This window comes from Trichosurus vulpecula (genome assembly GCF_011100635.1).
Source record: "Trichosurus vulpecula isolate mTriVul1 chromosome X unlocalized genomic scaffold, mTriVul1.pri SUPER_X_unloc_7, whole genome shotgun sequence".
NCBI lineage: Eukaryota > Metazoa > Chordata > Mammalia > Diprotodontia > Phalangeridae > Trichosurus > Trichosurus vulpecula.
The window spans coordinates 152,942-172,021 of NW_023494383.1; the positions used below are offsets into that span (position 1 = coordinate 152,942).

At 41.0% G+C, this 19,080-nt stretch overlaps 1 protein-coding gene across 1 annotated transcript in view; it reads right to left on the minus strand.

Annotated features, from left to right (window-relative positions):
• The window catches only part of LOC118833259 (tudor domain-containing protein 5-like), an 18,617-nt gene extending 1,463 nt beyond the window's left edge, over positions 1-17,154 (minus strand). Inside the window, exons 1-6 of the mRNA XM_036740616.1 lie at positions 17,065-17,154; positions 16,168-16,433; positions 12,572-12,979; positions 11,428-11,609; positions 10,564-10,647; positions 71-127 (exon numbers count right to left, since the gene is read on the minus strand). Coding sequence (XP_036596511.1) covers positions 71-127; positions 10,564-10,647; positions 11,428-11,609; positions 12,572-12,979; positions 16,168-16,433; positions 17,065-17,069 — 1,002 coding nt within the window. The 5' untranslated portion in view covers positions 17,070-17,154. The remainder of the gene's footprint in view (positions 1-70; positions 128-10,563; positions 10,648-11,427; positions 11,610-12,571; positions 12,980-16,167; positions 16,434-17,064) is intronic.
• Positions 17,155-19,080: the final 1,926 nt, after the last annotated feature.

Sequence of the window (19,080 nt, forward strand, 5' to 3'; positions counted from 1 at the left end):
TATTTCCAACTCTCCCTAGGAAGAGAACTTTACAAGGCTCTAACTGGTAAAGAGAAAATAAAATTCTTACCTCAAACTCTCCAAGCAGTTTAGAAAGAAGCAATCCTTGTGGAAATTTGGATACAAGCTAGAGAAAAGAAAATTTCAGACTAGATGACTTTGGCTGACAAGAATTAAAAATACTTAACAATTCCTAAACTATTAGCACCCACTCCCTCAGGGGCTTCAGAAACTTGATATTTTCAGCTTTTGTTAAATCTAACTTTTGGGAGATATGTACAGAATATTATAAGGCAAAAGCACAGACAGTATAAATATTTAAAAATTTCTTTAAAATTATTACAAAGTTCCGTAAAATGCTGGACGTGTTGGGTATCTTGGACCCAGATGAAGTAATTCGGTGATAGAAACAATGTCAAGGAAGCAAAAAACAGCAAAAATGGAAAGTAAGTGGATTTCATCTATCTTCCAGAACTTCTCTCCCTCCAAAGCAATTTGTTTGGTGCCCACTAGAAATTTTACATATTTTTTTCAAGTCAAATAGCATTTTTTCCACTATATTTGAAAATACTGGACATTCTAAAGAATACTCACTCAACAAGTGCCTCATATGTACCAGATACTGTGCTAGCACCAGGTTTTGTAAAGAAAATAGGTGAAAGTCTTTGCCTGGAGAGTGCTAGAGGAAATTGTATTTTATTGGCAGAAAAAATACATCTATAGATTCAAACAAAGATGCAGGGTAATATTAAATGAGGAGGCCACTGGTTATCAGGAAAAGCTTCATGTAAAAGGTGCTCCTCAAGCTGCATCTTATAGAAAGCAGGGATTCTAAGAGGCAGAAGCAAAGAAGTGTATTACATGCATGAGGCACGCCAGTACAAAGGCCTAGAAACAGGAAATGGATTGATATACACAGTAAAGTAAGTAAGGCCCGTGCGGCCAAGTGAGAGAGGCTACGAAACAGAAAAGGGGGCCCAGGACACGGTGTGCTATGCACATGAAAGGATGATCCCGCAAAGCGAAAAATGAAAAGGAAGTGGTAAGACAGGCAGGAGGAACCAAGAGAGATTAAGTGTCACAAAAACCCACAGGAGGAAGAGGATCCAGAGAAGGTGGGCAGATCAAATAGGAAGAGGGACCAAAGAAAAGGGCTTGAGAAACATCATAAAGATCTGGCAATCAGTAGATCACTGATAACTCTGGAGAGAGCAGTTTCAACTGAGTGGTGAGGTCAGAAGCCAGACTGCAGAGGTTCTGAAGAGAATAAGGAAACACAGCCAGTAAAGATAGACAGCCTTTCCTTAAAGTTTAGCTGAGAAGGGCAGGAAAGATATAAGATGATAGCTTGAGGGGAGGGCAGTGTCTAGTGAAGGTTTTTGTTTGTTTTTAAGGATGAAGGCAGCTTAGGTTTGATTGAAGGCAGTTGGTGTTCAGTCATTTCAATCATGTCCAACTCTTTGTGACCCCATTTGGGGTTTTCTTGGCAAAGATACTGGAGCAATTTGCTGTTTCCTTCTCCATCTCATTTTACAGATGAGGAAATTGAGGCATAGAGGGTTTAGTGACTTGCCCATGGTCACGCAACTACTAAGTGTCTGCTGCTAGATTGGAACTCAAGAAAGTGAGTTTTCCTCACCTCAGGCCCGACACTGTCCACCGAGCTACCTACGTTCTCTCTTTGCAGGCAGTAGGTAAGTAAATTCATTGGGAGGGCACTTTACCTTCTGGAAAGAAAGACTATATGAGAGCCGTATTATTCCCTTTAAAATTGGCAACAGAAATATCAAAAAATAAGTAAAATTTTTTATTCTTACATGAAAATTGAAGCTCATTTAAAATGAGCAAGCTGAAGAACACTCTAAGTAAAATACATCTATTGTACACACACACTCACACATACACACTCACACACATGTAATAGAATAGAAGGCAAAAGGCACTGAAAGTGATGAAAATGTATACTAAAAAAATTCTTAATATGAACAAAGTAAGAAATCCTGAAAGGCTCAAATGGTTAATAAGAGTTCACATTTATATTGAACTTTTAAGCTTTGCGAAACACTTATTTTGACCCTGACAACAACCCTATGTGAGGCAGGTAACTAGTACTTTCCTCATGTTACTAAGATGTGGAAACTGAGAATTTAAATTGAAAAAAGTTAGAATATCAGTCCCTTAAGAGTAGAGATTGTTTTATTCTTTGGATTTGTTGTGCCCAGCCCTAGCATAGGGCCTGATATGTAAGAGGTGCTTAATAAATGCTAGTTGTGTGAATGAGGTTCAAAAATTCAAATGTCTTGATGTCCACTCCAATGCTCTAGCTATGACACCACATAGCCTCATCTGGGTAACAAACATATATATGAAATTAAATAAGTAGCAACTTTAAAAATGATAAGAGGACATAGAAAACAATGATATAGCTAAGAATAATGAGAAGAATTAAATGAAAGTAAGAAACTGAGGGAGATAATGGCAAAAGCCATCAAAATAACATGAATAATTTTAAAACAAGAACAAAACTAAAAATAGAACAAATACAGTAGAAATAATGGCAAATGCTTTGGGACCAGAAAAACTAGCTAAAAAAAAAAAAAACACCCACCCATGGAAAAGATTTGGAAGCATTGTATATAAAGCACAGATCCAGAAGACTGATATCTCTCCCCCATTACATACAGGTCAGGAAATAATTCAAGAAAATTTTGAGAATAAAAAACAGTTGCATGGGGCAGCTAGGTGGCACAATGAGTAAAGACCGGCCCTGGAGTCAAGAGGACCTGAGTTCAAATCTGACCTCAGACACTTGACACACTTACTAGCTGTGTGACCTTGGGCAAGTCACTTAACCCCAATTGCCCTGCTTTCCCTCCTCCAAAAAAACAAAAACAAAAACAAACAAACAAAAAAAACCAGTTGCACATGGGAAACTGAAGGAAGTCCTCTACAAAGGGAAAAAAAACACAACTCTCCCAGAAGATCATTGCTAAACTTTGAGATGAAAACTTCAAGAGAAAATATGCTTACACAGGAAAAAGATTACATACAAAAAAAAAGTTAGTCAAACTTACACTAGATTTTCCTATAAAAATTATAAATGGTTGAAGAAAACTTGAAATTCAATACATTTAAAATTTAAAAACCAAGGCTTAGATGCCAGGATATCTCCTAACAAATCTAAGCATTCTTTTGGAAGGCAAAAGGATTAACACTGAAAATGCAAAGAACCTCATAGAACTAATACAGAAAAACCCTCTACAGCAAAAGAATTTTCGGGACAAAGCTGGAGAAATAACCAGGACAGTTATAACTGCTTTGAACAAGATGAGTACAATGGCAGTGAAGACCACTGGAGTTGGAATCAGAGTTGAATCACAGCTCTGCAACTTATGACCTCTGCATAACTGGGTACATCACTCTGGGCCTTCAGTAAAATGAAAAGCCAGAATTTTATTGTGCAATAAGAAATTACAAATATAAGGAATTCAAAAAAAATGAAGACTTTTATAAACAGATGCAGAATACAGCAGGACCAGAATATACATAATAACAAAAATATAAAGAACACTAACGAAGTATCATGTCCAATCTTGCAAATAATGAAAGAAGTGGTAGACTGCAGAGACGATCTTCTATGGCAGTGCTGAGGATAATTAAAGTATCCAAATGAAATATTTTGTGTTGCCTTTGGGTGCACAATATAATGAACTCCTACATTTTGCCTCTCCAAAGAGACCCTGACACCCAGCCATTTATTGAGCTAAACCTTCGTTTTGTCTTCTGGTTTCATTTGTAGTGAAATTCTCAGGCTTTACAGTTTGGTTCTTTCAGTAGCATAGCATAGTACATACTTTTTAGTGTAGTAGTATGTAACTCAGTTATGAGCCAATTATCTAAAATTTCAAATACCAACATAAAAATCAATGTTCCTATTCTGCCACTCTACCACCAACACTCCAGAAGTACAAGGCCACAATGGACTGCTAGGGGCCATTTTGTCTTTTTTTTTTTTCATGGGTGCCATGACCAAAGAATATATCACCATAAAACCAGTTCATGGGTGAAGAGCCTCTCTATACTTAGCTACACTAGTACTAGGAAAGTAGATATCTGTTTCCAGGCCCATATTCAAAGCCTTTCCAAAGAGTAAAATCTATGCTCCATTGATGTAGCTTTGGAGAATCCAAGGTCCCCTCCATACCACAACGAAGCACTGCAGTAAGACTTTGTAGAGGGGGCAGAGCCAAGATGGCGGCTGGAAAGCAGGGACTAGTATGAGCTCCCCACCGGGTCCCTCCAAAAACCCATAAAAAATGGCTCTGAACCAATTCTAGAACTGCAGAACCCACAAAATAGCAGAGGGAAGCAGGGCTCCAGCCCAGGACAGCCTGGACAGTCTCTGGGTAAGGTCTATCCCGCACGGAGCTGGGAGCGGAGCAGAGCCCAGCATGGGCGGCGCGGACCAACCAGACCAGGAGCCGGGTGCAGCGTGCCCTAGCGCTCTGAATCAGTGAGCTACAGCAGTTACCAGACTTCTCAACCCACAAACACCAAAGACAACAGAGAAGGTTAGTGGGAAAAGCTGCAGGAGTAGGAGATTGCAGTTCGGCCACCGCCCTGGAGGCAGCAGAGGTGGGGCAGGTACAGAACTACAGCTTCAGTTGCTTCTAGCCCCAGGCCTACCTGGTAGGAGGAATTCAGTGGCGGATCAGAGCAGGAGTGAAGAGCCTGCTGAAGATCTAAGTCCAGTCCGGGTTGGGGGTTCTTGGGGAGTTGGTGGTGCTGGTGGTGGCAGAGCTGGCGCATCCCCCCAAGCTTGGAACATAGTTCTCTATAACTCTACAAGCAGTCATACCCCGCTGAAAACTCAAGGGTCAAGTTAGTTGGCTGAGAATATGGCCAGGCAGCGAAAACGCACCCAGATTCAGTCTCAGATTTTGGAATCTTTCTTTGGTGACAAAGAAGACCAAAACATACAGCCAGAAGAAGTCGAGAAAGTCAAAGAGCCTACAACAAAAGCCTCCAAGAAAAACATGAACTGGTCTCAGGCCGTGGAAGAGCTCAAAAAGGATTTGGAAAAGCAAGTTAGAGACGTAAGAAACATGGGCAAGAGAAATGAGAAGGATCGAGAAAACCATGAAAAACAAGTCAATTGCCTTGCTAAAGGGACCCAAAAAACACAGAAAATATACTAAGAAAACAACACCTTAAAATAGACCGAACTCAATGGCAAAGAGCTCCAAAAAGCCAATGAGGGAAGAATGCTTGAAGGCAGAATTAGCCAAATGGAAAAAGGAGGTCCAAAGACCACTGAAGAAAAATATACCTTAAAAATGAGATTGCAGCATGTGGAAGCTTGTGACTTTATGAGAAATCAAGATTTTATAAAACAGAACCAAAGGAATGAAAAAATGGAAGACAATGTGAAATATCTCCTTGGAAAAACCACTGACCTGGAAAATAGATCCAGGAGAGATAATTTAAAATTATTGGACTACCTGAAAGCCATGATCAAAAAAATAGCCCAGATGTCATCTTTCAAGAAATTATCAAGGAGAACTGCCTTGATATTCTAGAGCCACAGGGCAAAACAGAAATTGAAAGAATCCACCAATTGCCTCCTCAAATAGATCCCATAAAGAAATCTCCTAGGAATATTGTCACCAAATTCCAGAGCTCCTAGATCAAGGAGAAAATATTGCAAGTAGCCAGAAAGAAACAATTTGAGTGTTGTGGAAATACAATCAGAATAACCCAAGATCTAGCAGCTTCTACATTAAGAGATTGAAGGGCTTGGAATATGATATTCCGAAGGTCAATGGAGCTAGGATTAAAACCAAGAATCACCTACCCAGCAAAACTGAGTATGAGGCTCCAAGGCAAAATATGAACTTTCAATAAAATAGAGGACTTTCAAGCTTTCTCAGTGAAAAGACCAGAGCTGAATAGAAAATTTGACTTTCAAACACAAAAATCAAGAGAAGCATGAAAAGGTAATCAAGAAAAAGAGGGACTTACTAAAGTTGAACTGTTTTGTTTACATTCCTACATGGAAAGATGATGTGTATGATTCATGAGACCTCAGTATTAGGGTAGCTGAAGGGAATATACATACATATATGGACACAGAGCATAGAGTGTGTGTGTGTGTGTGTGTGTGTGTGTGTGTGTATACACATATGTTTATGTGTATATATGTATGTGTGAGTGTATATGTATGTATATATGTGTATATATATAGAGAGAGAGAGAAAGAGAGAGAGAGAGCAGGCACAGGGTGAGTTGAAGATGAAGGGAAGATATCTAAAAGAAATAAAATCAAATTAAGGGATGAGAGAGGAATATATTCAGAGAGGGAGACAGGGAGAGATAGAATGGGATAAATTATCTCGAATAGAAGTGGCAAGAAAAAGCAGTTTTGTAGGAAGAGAAGAGAAGGCAGGTGAGGGGGAATGAGTGAATCTTGCTCTCATCAGATTTGACCTGAGGAGGGAATACCACACCTACTCAATTGGGTATCTTACCCCACAGGAAAAAAGGAGGAAGAAGATTAAAAAAAGGGGGGATGATAGAAGGGAGGGCAGATGGGGTGGAGGTAATCAAAAACAAACACACGCACAGAGATGTAATGTTAAGCTCAGGAACCTGCAAGAACACAGAGTTCATCAAGTGGAGTAGTATCAGTGCTAGAAAGTGAAATTAAGAACAAACTGTAGAAGACTTTAAGTGTCAGGCTGAACAGTTTTACCTTTGACCTAAAAACCTCAGAGACACCCTCAAGGTTTTTGAGAGCATGAGAATGACACGGTCAGATATTATATTTTATTTTAGCAGCTCTGTAGAGGAAACATCAAAGCAAAGACTAAAGGCAGAGAGACCTATTAAGTTATTACAGTAGTATAGGAGAGAGATGATAAGGGCCTTAATAAGTGCTAACTGAGGGAGACAAAGGGATGTCACCTAGTTTTGTTGGGTTGACACAATCAAAGGATTTCTGAACAATGTTAGCTTAGCATCTGTGAAGGAACCCTTAAAAACCTCTAGTGGATGACAGCCTTCAAGGCAGGGAGTAGGGCAGACTGGAGCCTGCTTTCTGCCAGTAAACTAAGAATGGCTTTTACATTTTTAATACAATAAAACTATTTTAAAATATAGACAGGCACACTAGTGGATTGTTGGTGCAACTGTGATTTAGTACACCCATTTTGGAAAGTAATTTGCAACTGTCAGACCACACACAATATAGTCCCATAGCTTCCTATTACCTCCAGGATTAAATATAAAATCCTGTGTGTGTTTGGCTTTTAAAACTCTTCACAATCTGACCCCTTACTACCTTTTCAGTCTTCTTACACCTGACTCCCTTCCACATAATCTATGATCCAATGACATTGGCTTCCTTACCTTTCCTTCCAAATTTCACTCTATCGCTACATTTTTTCTGGCTGTTGCAGTCCCACCTTGTCTCTACCTCAAGACTTCTAAGGCTTCCTGCAAGTCTCAGCTAAGATCCTACCTTAAAGAAGACAACTCCTTGTCCCTCTCAGTGCTGGCATCTTCCCTCTAATATTGCTTCCAACATAGTCTGTTCATATCTTATATACAATTGTTTACATGTTGCTTTCCTCCTTAGACTGTAAGTTCCTTGAAGGTAGGGAGTGTTTTTGCCTTTATTTGTAACCCCAACACTTAACCACAGTGTCTGGTACATAGTATGCACTTAATAAATGCCTGTTGACTTGCTGAAATAAAGCGACTAAAATCGTCACACTTTCTGACCCAGAGACAGACATTACTGCTATTCAGTCGCTTCTGATTCTTCATGACCCCACTGGGGGTTTTCTTGGCAGAGATACTGGAGTGATTTGCCATTTTATTCTATAGCTTATTTTACAGATAAGGGACTGAGGCAAAGAGGGTTTAAGTGACTTGCCGAGGGTCACGCAGCTAGTTAGTATGTGAGGCTGGATTTGAACTCAGGAAGAATCTTCCTGACACCAGGCCTGGCCCTCTATCCACTTTGCCACCTAGCTGCCTGGGAATGGGGGGGGGGGAGGGGAAGAGGGAGAGAGAGGGGAAGACAGCCAGACAGAGACATACTAGGCATGAACTGACCCACATCAAGGTCACTGGGAAAAAGAAAAGGTCCCATATGTGTGAAAACATTCATAGCAGCATTTTTTGGGTGGCAAAGAAGTGGAAACAAAGTAGATCCTGACATACTAAGGAATGGCTAAAGAAATAAAGCACATGAAAGTAATCGAATATTACTGTGCTGTAAGAAATTACATTTATGATATATACAGAGAGGCATGGAAACACTTAAATGAAGTAAAGAAGTAGAGCCAAGAAAACAATATACAGAATGACTACAGCAACACACAAATGGAAAAAATAGCCACCACAAAACAATCAAAACTGAGTGCTGTAAAATCACAAAGACAAACATGGCCTCGAAGAAAACATAAAAAGATTCACTTTACTCCTTTGCAGAGATGAGAAATGTAAAGTTGTGGAATACTGCGTATATTTTCAGGGTTTTTTTGTTTTGTTTCAATCAATTTTGCTGTTTTTTTTCTCTTCTCTTTAAGTATTAAGAAAAAAAGAATATTTAAAACATTCCCTGTTATACAGAATGACTCTATGGGAAGTACAAAGGAGGAATACTGGGAAATTGGAGCACCAAAAATACTATATCAACAAAATGTATTTATAAAAAGAGCATGGAGAATAGGACAAATGTTATACTGATTTTCAAAAAAAAGAAGACGCCTTGCAAACTACACACTTCCTGATGATAGCCAAGATTATGAAACAATTTGTAAAAGAGCAATGAACTAAGATCTAGCATGGAATAATCAAGAAATGGTCATCCCAAACTAATCTGATAGCCTTTTTTTTGGACAGGGTAGATGAAAGGAATATCAAAGATTTGACAAAGATGTTTCAAGTTATACCTGTAGACAAGATATTAAAATGAGGGCTCAATAACTCTTCAGCTAGATGGATTCAGGACAGATCAGGAACTTTAGAGAATGTCAAGTTAAACTCCCTTATATTACGGATCAGGAAATTGTGGCCTAGATATGCTCAATTTTATTTTTAAGTACCTACCATAGATAAGGTACTGCTGGTGAACAGTGGCAAATGATACAGCAAGCTTAAGAAAAATAAGAACAGAAAAAAAAGCCACTAGACTCAGTATATAAACAATGGTTTAGAATAATGAAGAATGTAGTTTTTGTTAGGAAAGGGGGATCAGATAGAAAAGTGAGTAGGAAGGCAAGAGATAGAAACCAGAGTACAGGTGACTTGCAGGAACATGGCTTGGAAAGAGACGTAGGATGATAGCTAGAGATGACTGGATCAAGTGAAAGTTTGTTGTGGTTTTTTTTAAAGGATAGTGTAGACTTTGCAGCTTTGTAGGTAGCAAGGAAGGAGTCAATAGATAGGGAGATATCAAAAATGAGAGAAAGAGCATTTGAAGGAAGGATTCAGCTCCAAAAGGAAAAAGGAAAGGATGGAATCAAGGACACAAGTGGAGAGATTTGGTCTGGGTGAAGAGAAAGGCCACTTCTTTATGAGACTAGAGTACAGGAGGAGAGAATGAAGAATGTTAAAATGCTGAGGTATACAACAGCAGACATGAGGGAACTCACCATTTTAAGGGGCCTATTTTCTCAGATTATAAGTTGATGTGCAGTTCTCTGCTGAATGGAAAGGTATAGCACAGAACACTTGAGGAGAAAAGTCTGGAACAATCATGGGAAGAAGGGGATCAGTTTGCAATACACTATCCATTAGGGAATAAAAATGGATTGTGGAATAACACTGAGGACCCAGTTAAGGATGAGTAATATAAATCTGTAGTGAAGTCAATTTGCTTGGTTGTGTCATAACCAGTCATATTCTACAGCATGTGCAGAAAAGCAGAGAAGGTGTAGAGTAGAGGTAACCCAAGATTCAAGAATGAGCAGTGACAGGACAAGGGGGAAAGGAATTTGAGAGCAGAAGTGGGTGAACTGGTTAACCATAGGGTCAACATTTTCAAGGAAAGAAAGACCAGAATTGAGGTGATGATGGGAGGAAACTGAACAACTTGAGGTCTTGGAGAGGTCCCAGAATAGGTATAGGAAAAGTAAGACACAGGGAGACATGTGGACAGAAAAAGTAAATTCAGAGTTCTAGATCAAGCAGAAGAACAGTTATGAGATGAAATCACAGATGTGACCATGTCTACATATGGCAGAGACGGTGGGAAAGTCATGGGAGTTGAAGAGACTGATGAATTAGAAGGCTAGAGTTTCTTACAGAGCATCGATTGGTCAGCTGAAGTTCTTGAGAACAAGAGACAGAGAGGAAGACTGTAAATCACATTCTGAATTCCTTGAGAAAGGAACAAGAATAATTTGTCCAATGTCACAAAGACAATCATTAACAGTACTCTATTATTCCCAGGTCCTCAGATTATAAATCCAGGGCTCTTTCACCACATCAGTCTGTTCCCCTCCCCCAAATCCCATTGCTCTTACATATTTCCCAGAAGTAGAGAACACTTACAAATTTCATTTTCTTCTTTAGTTCTGAATTCATGGTCCCTCCTGGTCCAATCTGTGCAATCACTGATTTGGAAGTATTTTCCAGCTTCAAAAAATAAAAAATAAAACTATGGTGTCAAGAAGATGGTAAAAGGTAAAATACAAAAAAGATACAAAATGATATTTCTTTTACTTAAGCAAATGAACTTTTCAACATAAATCAACAAGCAACTTAAGATACATTCAAGTAGTATTCATTCATTCAAGGTGCATAATCAAAAGTATTGTCTTACCTTAGAATTTGCCATCATAATCAATGTTATCTTCTAAGATGGCACTAACGTTAGTCAAGTGGAAGAGTCTTCACTTAGTCATTATCTTTACCTAGAACTTTTCCTTCTTATACTAATTCTTCGTGAACACTGTCAGTTAGCATACCAACACTTTTTTTTAAGCTAGGAGGAATTCTCCTAACCATAGTCTCTCTAGCATCCCAATGTTGCAATGAACATTTCTGACAGCAGAATGGATTTCCATTTGTTTCCATTTTTCAAGTTATTTTTGGCACTAAGGAAAAGGTCTTTGAAAATCTATCACTATACATTACACCCTGAAAGAACCTGTTTCTTTGAGTTTCATATTAAAATGTCTTTAATGGCACTTATTTTCAAATATGTATTCATTGTTGGATCAAAGTTAGTAAAGGTTTAAGGATTCCAAGGCACTTCCATGTGAAAAATTAGACTACTTCTCCCTGAAATAACTAAACAATTTTAGTTTTAAAAATCTAAGGCTGTTTTTTTTTTAATTGTATAGTTAGCATATATTATATTTAAGAGACAAACTGAATTTTTTTAAAAGCATTATCACCTCCAAAGTTTCCCACCTGATTTAATTCCTCAGATTGGTCCAAAGAAGAGGCCTCCATGCCATTCAATTCTGTGGTTTTCACTGGATGTGGCTGTTTCAGTGGCTCAGAAGCTGAGGCAGGTTCTGGCAAATGTGTCCCTCCTGTAGGTTTTGGCCTGGAGGATTTGGGTTGTTTTTTTCCAGCTTGTGATGTTTTACCTTACATGTATAAAAGAGAAGTGAAAAAAATCTTATCAAAAGCCAAGCTTATTGACTTAACATACTTTCAAGAAATTGACCATTAATCTATTACCACAATCTTTTCTTCATCTCATTAATAAAATATGATAAAGAGAAAGGCTATCAACTACTTGAACTAGGGAAGAAATTATTCAACTAGATTCCCACTTGTTTACTAAGACTTACTTCAACTGCAATAGCGACAGGCAAGCATCATCTAATGAGATTGCATTTTAAAGTGGAAAAAATACATTGGACTGAATATTGGATTCAGCAGTCCGAACACCTGAGATCCAACTTGACTACTGGTAAATGACTTTGGGCAAATAATTTACTTCTTTGAACTTCAGTTTCCTCATTTATAAAAGAGAATAAGAATACCTACACTGTACATATGAAGACAAAGTGGCTTACATCTCTGTCACCTGACTACCAAGAGTTAATTTAACTGGGCATTTTTTCCCATGGCTCCATTCAGACCCCAAAGCTGTGCCTCTGGTGGAAGAGAAAAATCTTCCCAAAGGGAAAAGTATTACACTTTCATCAAGTGTGTTCTCCTGCTAGCTCTTACAAATCTACATTGCCTACCTTTCAAGGATCTTGTGAAGAGCAAGTAAAAATCTACATAAAAATCACTTTGTAAACCATTAAGAATCATTAAGCATAAGAAAAAAAAATTAAGTATTATCATACTGCAAATGATACTGGAGTTCTTCAGGTTCTTTTAAGCAGTGACAATATAAAAACTAGATGGGCTACAACACTGGTGCCAGGAGATAAAATTGTGTTTTAGATAATAAAGATTCATCACTCAATGTATGTTATGCCTCCTAAGTCATAATAAGTCTGTGTAGAGTTAACACCGTCAACTACCCTCATTTATTTTTAAGAGGAAGAGGAAAAAAAAAATCTGAATTTGCTACTTATGCTCACACTCTTACCTGCTTGTAACCCCCTCTTCTGTTCACTTGGTAGATTTTGCTTTAAGGTTAACAAAGAACCTGCCTGGGTCTGCTCAACAGCAATGATATCTGAAGCTGCACTCAGCACTTCAAACATAGAAAGAAATCCAAATTGCATATATTGGAATGGTCGTCCAAATCGCTCTGCAAAAGCCTTTTCGAAATCAGAAAGGAGGATTGGAGAAAAAGCCAAGAGGTCTCTTAGCTCACTCTTTACCACAGCTGGAAGAATGGGAGGTGTCTTCCCCCGGCCAGGTACTCTTCCACGAGAGCCAGAACTAGAACCAACACTTGCCCTTCCTTTCTGGGCAGAATTTTGAAGCTTTCTACTACTCCTCTGTTTTACAACCAAACTTGCTACTCCTTTGGTTGTTTCATCTGGAATGGCTAAGAAAAAGGAAGAAAAGGGAACATTAGGACTGCAGTTCCTCCTTGAGCTCCCTATAAACATAATCTTTAATTTTATTTGACACTACTTAAAATATTTGTGTGTATTATATAATGTTTACATTATATACTATGTTATATACACATATATGCATGTTATACACATATTATATACCATATATGCACACATGCAGTTTTTATATTGCCTGGTATTTTAATTTGAACTTGGGATGGTCCAAATGATTAAAAAAAAAAATAAGAACCAGAAAAATCTTTAGGGATTATATCTAGTCTTTTTCCTTCTTCCTATACATCCTGCTTTTTGTTTATTTCAAGGTTAAGCTTTCCAGAGGATAGAAAAGAGAAGCAGAAATATTGCTTATTAACTCCTAGAAGATTTGAAACCCACATAAAATGATTGCATTTATCAATATTATTTCTCAAGAGATCTATTAGAAAGAATACAATAAACGTCATGGACTTGGCAGTCAGCAAGACGGAAGCTTGAATCCTGCTTCACACAGGTGGTAGCTCCATGATGCTGGACAAGTCATTTAACTTCTCTGGGCCCCAGTTTCCTCATCTGTAAAATCAGAGGGTTGGATTTGATAACCTCAAAGGTACCTTCCAATTCTAAATCTGTGATCCTATGAAGCAGAAGAGAACTGAATTTGAATCCTGCTGGTGAACATTTACTAGATGTGTGACCCTGAGCAAGTCATTTAACATCTCTAAACCTCATTCTTCTTAATCTGATGGCTGTATGAAGTGACCTGAGGTTTGGCAATTCCCTGCCCAAAGAGAGGGCAAAGTCTGGCTTCTAATAGAGTCTCAGAAACAGGGGGCACCTGCTTTTTGAGGGCCAAATTAGCTAAATGGAGAAATGCTCATCATCACTAAGTTACATATTCGGTGATAAATTTTTTGGACATGACAACCAATTGAAGAAAAATGCAAAATAAAAATAGCTCTTAGTTATGCATGTCTTTCCCAACTTCTGCTTCTTCAATGAAAATGATAAAGTGGAAGAAATGAGGGCAGAAGGTGTTAAGAAGTATAGTTTTTAGACTATCTATAAGAATTAACTTAAGGTGAGAACCTTCTCCAATGACATATTAGAAGAACTGAATTTCATCAATAAACATGAGAAAAAGATAGGAAGTGCAATTATAATAATTTCAGCCTGACCTATTTACACAAGTTCTTGACGTAGTCACCTGGGGAATTCATGGATGAAAGGACATCAACACAAAAATCGTGATCATTTCATATAGAATTTCAACAGATGTAAATAAACTGCTGTAACGACCAAGAATCTAAAAACCATCTTAATCAGAAAATACTTAAAGACTTGTCAAGCAGAATATAAGATAATCAAGAGCCAGCACCAATTAAGAATATAAACCTAAAATCACATGGAAAAGGATAGTGGAAAATCATGAGCACAGTGTTGCCTCACAAAACAGAAGCAGTGGAGGGAAGAACCAGTGAGAGGGCCTGTTTTGAGAGAATTTAAGGATGAAAATGTACGGAGGTCAATAAACAGAAGACAAGAAAGATTTTTCTCATCCACTTTTCACCATCAAGGACAGGGGAGCTAAAGGACATTTGGACTTCAAAAACAGTCCTGGTACGATAGTATGGGAGGGGGTTGTGGGACTGAAGGGGCCACAAAGACAGAAAAAGCAGCTGGCCCCAATCACCTGTACAGAGAAGAGATCAGTACTAGAGCTGACAATTTTAAACACATTGCAATTATTTATTTTCAAGGAATCTAAAGGAAGGCATGGTAACAAAAGCATGAAAAAATCTTGGAACCACCAAAAAATAAGACAGAGAACATTAATAACTACCAAACCACATATCTACTTCATCTATAAAATTCTGACAGTCTACACATGCATCAAGGTCAACCTTGGCAGGATATATCAGAAAAGGAGGCAAGTTTTCAAAAGCAATATTATCAGCTGACCGCATCATTATTATCACACAACTAACTGAGATGTACAGATGGTAGCAAGGTGGCACCAGGCTTCCAGTGAGGAAGACCTGAGTTCAAATCCGGCCTCAGACACTTTCTAGCTGTGTGACCTGGGCAAGTCACTTAATCCTATTTGCCTCTGTTTCTTCCTCTGTAAAATGAGCTGGAGAAGGAAATGGCAAACCACTCTAGTATTTTTTCCAAGAAAACCCCAAATGTGGAGTCATGAAGTGTCAGACAGGACTAAAAAAGAACTGAATTACAACAAATAGAAAATCTATGGATCCCCTAACAGTTTGTTGACTAAAACAATCATCCACACAGGAAAAAATGAGTAACTAAAGAATGTCTACAACATCACAATATCAGGTGGATGGGCAACCTATATAGATCATGTCTATAGTATATTTCATCTTGGACAAATACTGCAAATGTACAATGAGTTGCATCCAAAATTCAACAGAAAAAGGGAAATGAACTGGATTGCTTTTGGGTAATGATGTAGTATATTTCAAGACAGCAAGCTCTCTCTGAAACAAAGGCCCATCTTTTTAACATCAATATTCTTCTGGTGAAGTGTTACTGCTACAAATTACAGGATACTGGAGTGTCTGAAGAATTGAAATTGAGGGCAGTGGACAGGCACATGGTGGGTGCAGGTAGGCTGTGACACGTTACAAATACAGAATTACAAAGGAGAAGAAGTAGAATGTCATCAAAAACCCTCTGGGTTTGTAAAAGACTGGTTGCTTGTATAAAGGATAACCCATGGATAGCCCATGCCCTCACCGTATCCTCACAGTATCAAGAATAAAAGAGAAAAGCCCCCAGAATGCTGGGTGAACCTTTCACTGAATTTTTGGAAGGATGCAGGATAAGCATGCATAGCTCTGTTGTGCCTCGGGTCACGGTAAGGAATCATTACACCAGTGAGCTCCCAGATGCACAGATGTGTGACTATCAAAGCCCTAATATTCCTACTAAGGACCTCACGGGATCCCTACAAGCACTTTGCAACCTTTAAAATTGCATCGTTTTCTTATGGGGCCTCAGCTTTCTCAGGCACAGAATAAGAGTTCCTCCGGACTGGCTCACGGGACCCCAGATGTGATGACCCCTTCTCCCGGTTTCCTCTAGCCCTAACACCTGTGCCGGCTGCGAGGATCGACTTCATCTGGGGGGCCGCCCCTGGGGCTCTGCGGCCTACCTTTGAGAATGACGGTGCCATCTTCGCAGGGGCAGACGCTCACCACATCGGGCATGGCCAAGACCAGCTCCATGGTGGTCCGGTAGCCCAGGGCACGGAGCGGCAGGTGGCTGCCCCCCATGGACAGGTACTCCCTCTCCAGCTGCTGCGGGGTCAGGCCGTCATTGTTGGAGATGAGCAGGGAGCGGATCTCCTTCCGCAGACGTGCCTGGGTCCTCTCCTGGTCCCTCTCCTGGTCCCTCTCCTGGTCCGACATGCTGCCTTCGCTACAAGAGGGCGACACACAGGAATGAAAAGAGGAATTTCACGGTTTTAATATTAACGGTTAAAAATAGACAGGGCGGGGAGTTAAGGGAGAGGCACCGCAGCAACGTGCTCCCTTTCCACGGCTCCGGCTGAGTCGGCGTTTATTAAGCGCCTGCTGTGGGCCGGGCACCGGAACAGGAGGGAAGGCCTCGGCGGCCCCTGCCCCTGATTGAGGACCACCGAACCCCGGGTCTGAACTTGCGGAAGCGTACTCCCACCAGGAGGCGGCCCCGCGGGAGCGCCGGGGTGAGGGGGAGGGGGAGGGGCAGGGGCCTTGGCCAGCTCCCCTGCTCCCACGCCAGGGACCGCCCCGCCCTTTTCCTCCGCCAGCCCCGCCTGCTCCCCCCCCCCCATCTCCCCTCGGCCGCCCCCTCCCCCAGCCTGGCACTTCCCCCGTCACGCGGGCCCCACCCCAGCCCGCGGCCCCCCAACGTCCGCGCACGGGCCCAACGTCTCCTCAGACCCAGGCTGCAAGGACGGGCCGGGCCTGGGTGGGGCAGGGGCCTCGGCGCGGCCGGGGACGGCCTTTCCCCGCCGCTCACAGGCTGAGGTGGGCCGCGGGGGCCCCCGCCAGAGCTCGGCTCGGCTTACCTCATTCTCCAGCCGCCGCCTCTACCGCCTCCTCAGGCTGCCTGTGGTCCGGGGTGCGCAGCTAGGCCAGCAGAAGAGGGCGCCTTGAAGGAGGGGCCTCGCGCCTGCGCAGCGGCGTCCGCCCGTCCTGACGCCTCTGACGCGGGATTCCGGGCCCCTGGAAGGAGGCTGCGTGAGGCGGCCAGGTCTCTAGGGACTGTTGGGGTGCCAAGAGACCGAAGGACGGGGCCTGGAGTGGGAACGTCGCCGTACTTCCTGCCTCCTGCGGCCCGACCCCGCCCGGCCGGCGCACGCGCGCCCGCCTCGCCCGAAGCGCGGGCAGCTCCCTCGGGGTCCGCGGACCGCGAGTTGGCTGCCGAGGCTGTGGCGGCGGTAGGGGGCCGGGAGCGCGGCGCGGGTCCCGAGGCCTCGGTGGCGTAGCCAGGGATGGGGCTCGCCCTCGGGGTTCCAGAGCCCGGCTCCGGGCTGGCGGCCGTTGACCCGGCCGGGAGCGAAGCGAGGCCGGAGCCCAGGCACCAGGGGCACACCCCCGGCGGGAGCAGGAGCGGAGCTGCCCCGACGACGGGGATGGCTACTTTTTATCATATTAGCTCGGCTTACTCATTAGTAATTGATATTTTTCCAAAGATTTAGATCTGACCTTCTTTGCGTGAAAAGTGTTTTGTAATTACGTTCATATAGTTCATGGGTTTGTTTTGGCAGGTAGATTCCCAAATATTTTATAATGTCTACAGTAACTTTAAATGGAATTTCTCTGTCTCTTGCTGTTTAGCTTTCTTAGTTATATATAGAAATGCCGATGATTTATGTAGGTATGTGGGTTTATTTTATATCCTGCAACTTCGCTAAAGTTGTTTATTATTTCAAGTAATTTTTTACTTGATTCTCTAGGATTCTCTAAGTATACCATCGTATCTGCTGTGAAGACTAATAGCTTTGTTTCTTCTTTGCCTATTCTAATTCCTTCAATTTCTTTTTCTTTTCTTATTGCTAAAGCTAACATTTCTAGTACAATATTGAGTAACGGTGGTGATAATGGACGTCCTTGTTTTCACCCCCGATCTTACTGGAAATGCCTTTAGCTTATCACAGGTCCTTTTTAATTTTTTATCTCTTTGGGATACAGACCTAGTAGTGGTATTGCTGGTCAGAGGGAATGCACAGTTCTATAGCCCTCTCTGATCCACTAATCCTCAGTGTCTTCCACAATCTGGCTGCAAGCTATTTTTCTAGCCCTTTCATATACTACTCTCCATTACATAATCTTAGTTTCAGCCAAAGTGAACGGTTTGCCATGCTTATTACTCATCTGTATGCCTATTTTCACACAGAAGGGACTCCTCTCCGCACCACCCCCACCCCATTTCCTTCTGCTGAAGTCTTTCTAAAGTGAAAGTAAACTTTAAGTTTCTCATAGCACTTTGCTTAGACTTTGCTGGTCCCAAGTTCCCAATCCCTTTTTTAAATGGTCCAATGAGAGATTACTGAGAGGAGGGGAGAGTGTGACCTTATAAGAAATTTTGCTTCACAAACCAGTAAGTTCCACCTCATTCTCTGTTGGTGTATAACAGTCCCAGCTGAGGGTTGTTGAGAGAGGGATAGAATTTGGAACTCAAAACTTTTTTTTAAAATGTCAAAAATAGCTTTAACATAATTGCAGGTAGAAGTAAAGTAGTGGAGTCAGGAGGGATGGGAAATAAAGAGATACGCACAAATATAAAAACAAAGATCAGGAGTAGAATTTGTTAGGGAAAGTATATATCTATATATGTGTATATATGTATATGTGTAGGTCTGTATAAATATATGCACTCATTGTAGTGGGGGAAAGGGGAGAAAACAACAAAGTAAAGAGTGCACAGCAGAGAACAAAAGAAAACTTACAAGGAGGCAAAGAAAAGATGCACAGCTCTCAACACAATGTATAGTATTTATCATACAGGCTTTCTTGAAATGAAAATTTATCACTACATATTTTGAATCCTCTCTTGTGCTCTGCCCTGCACAAGACATGCT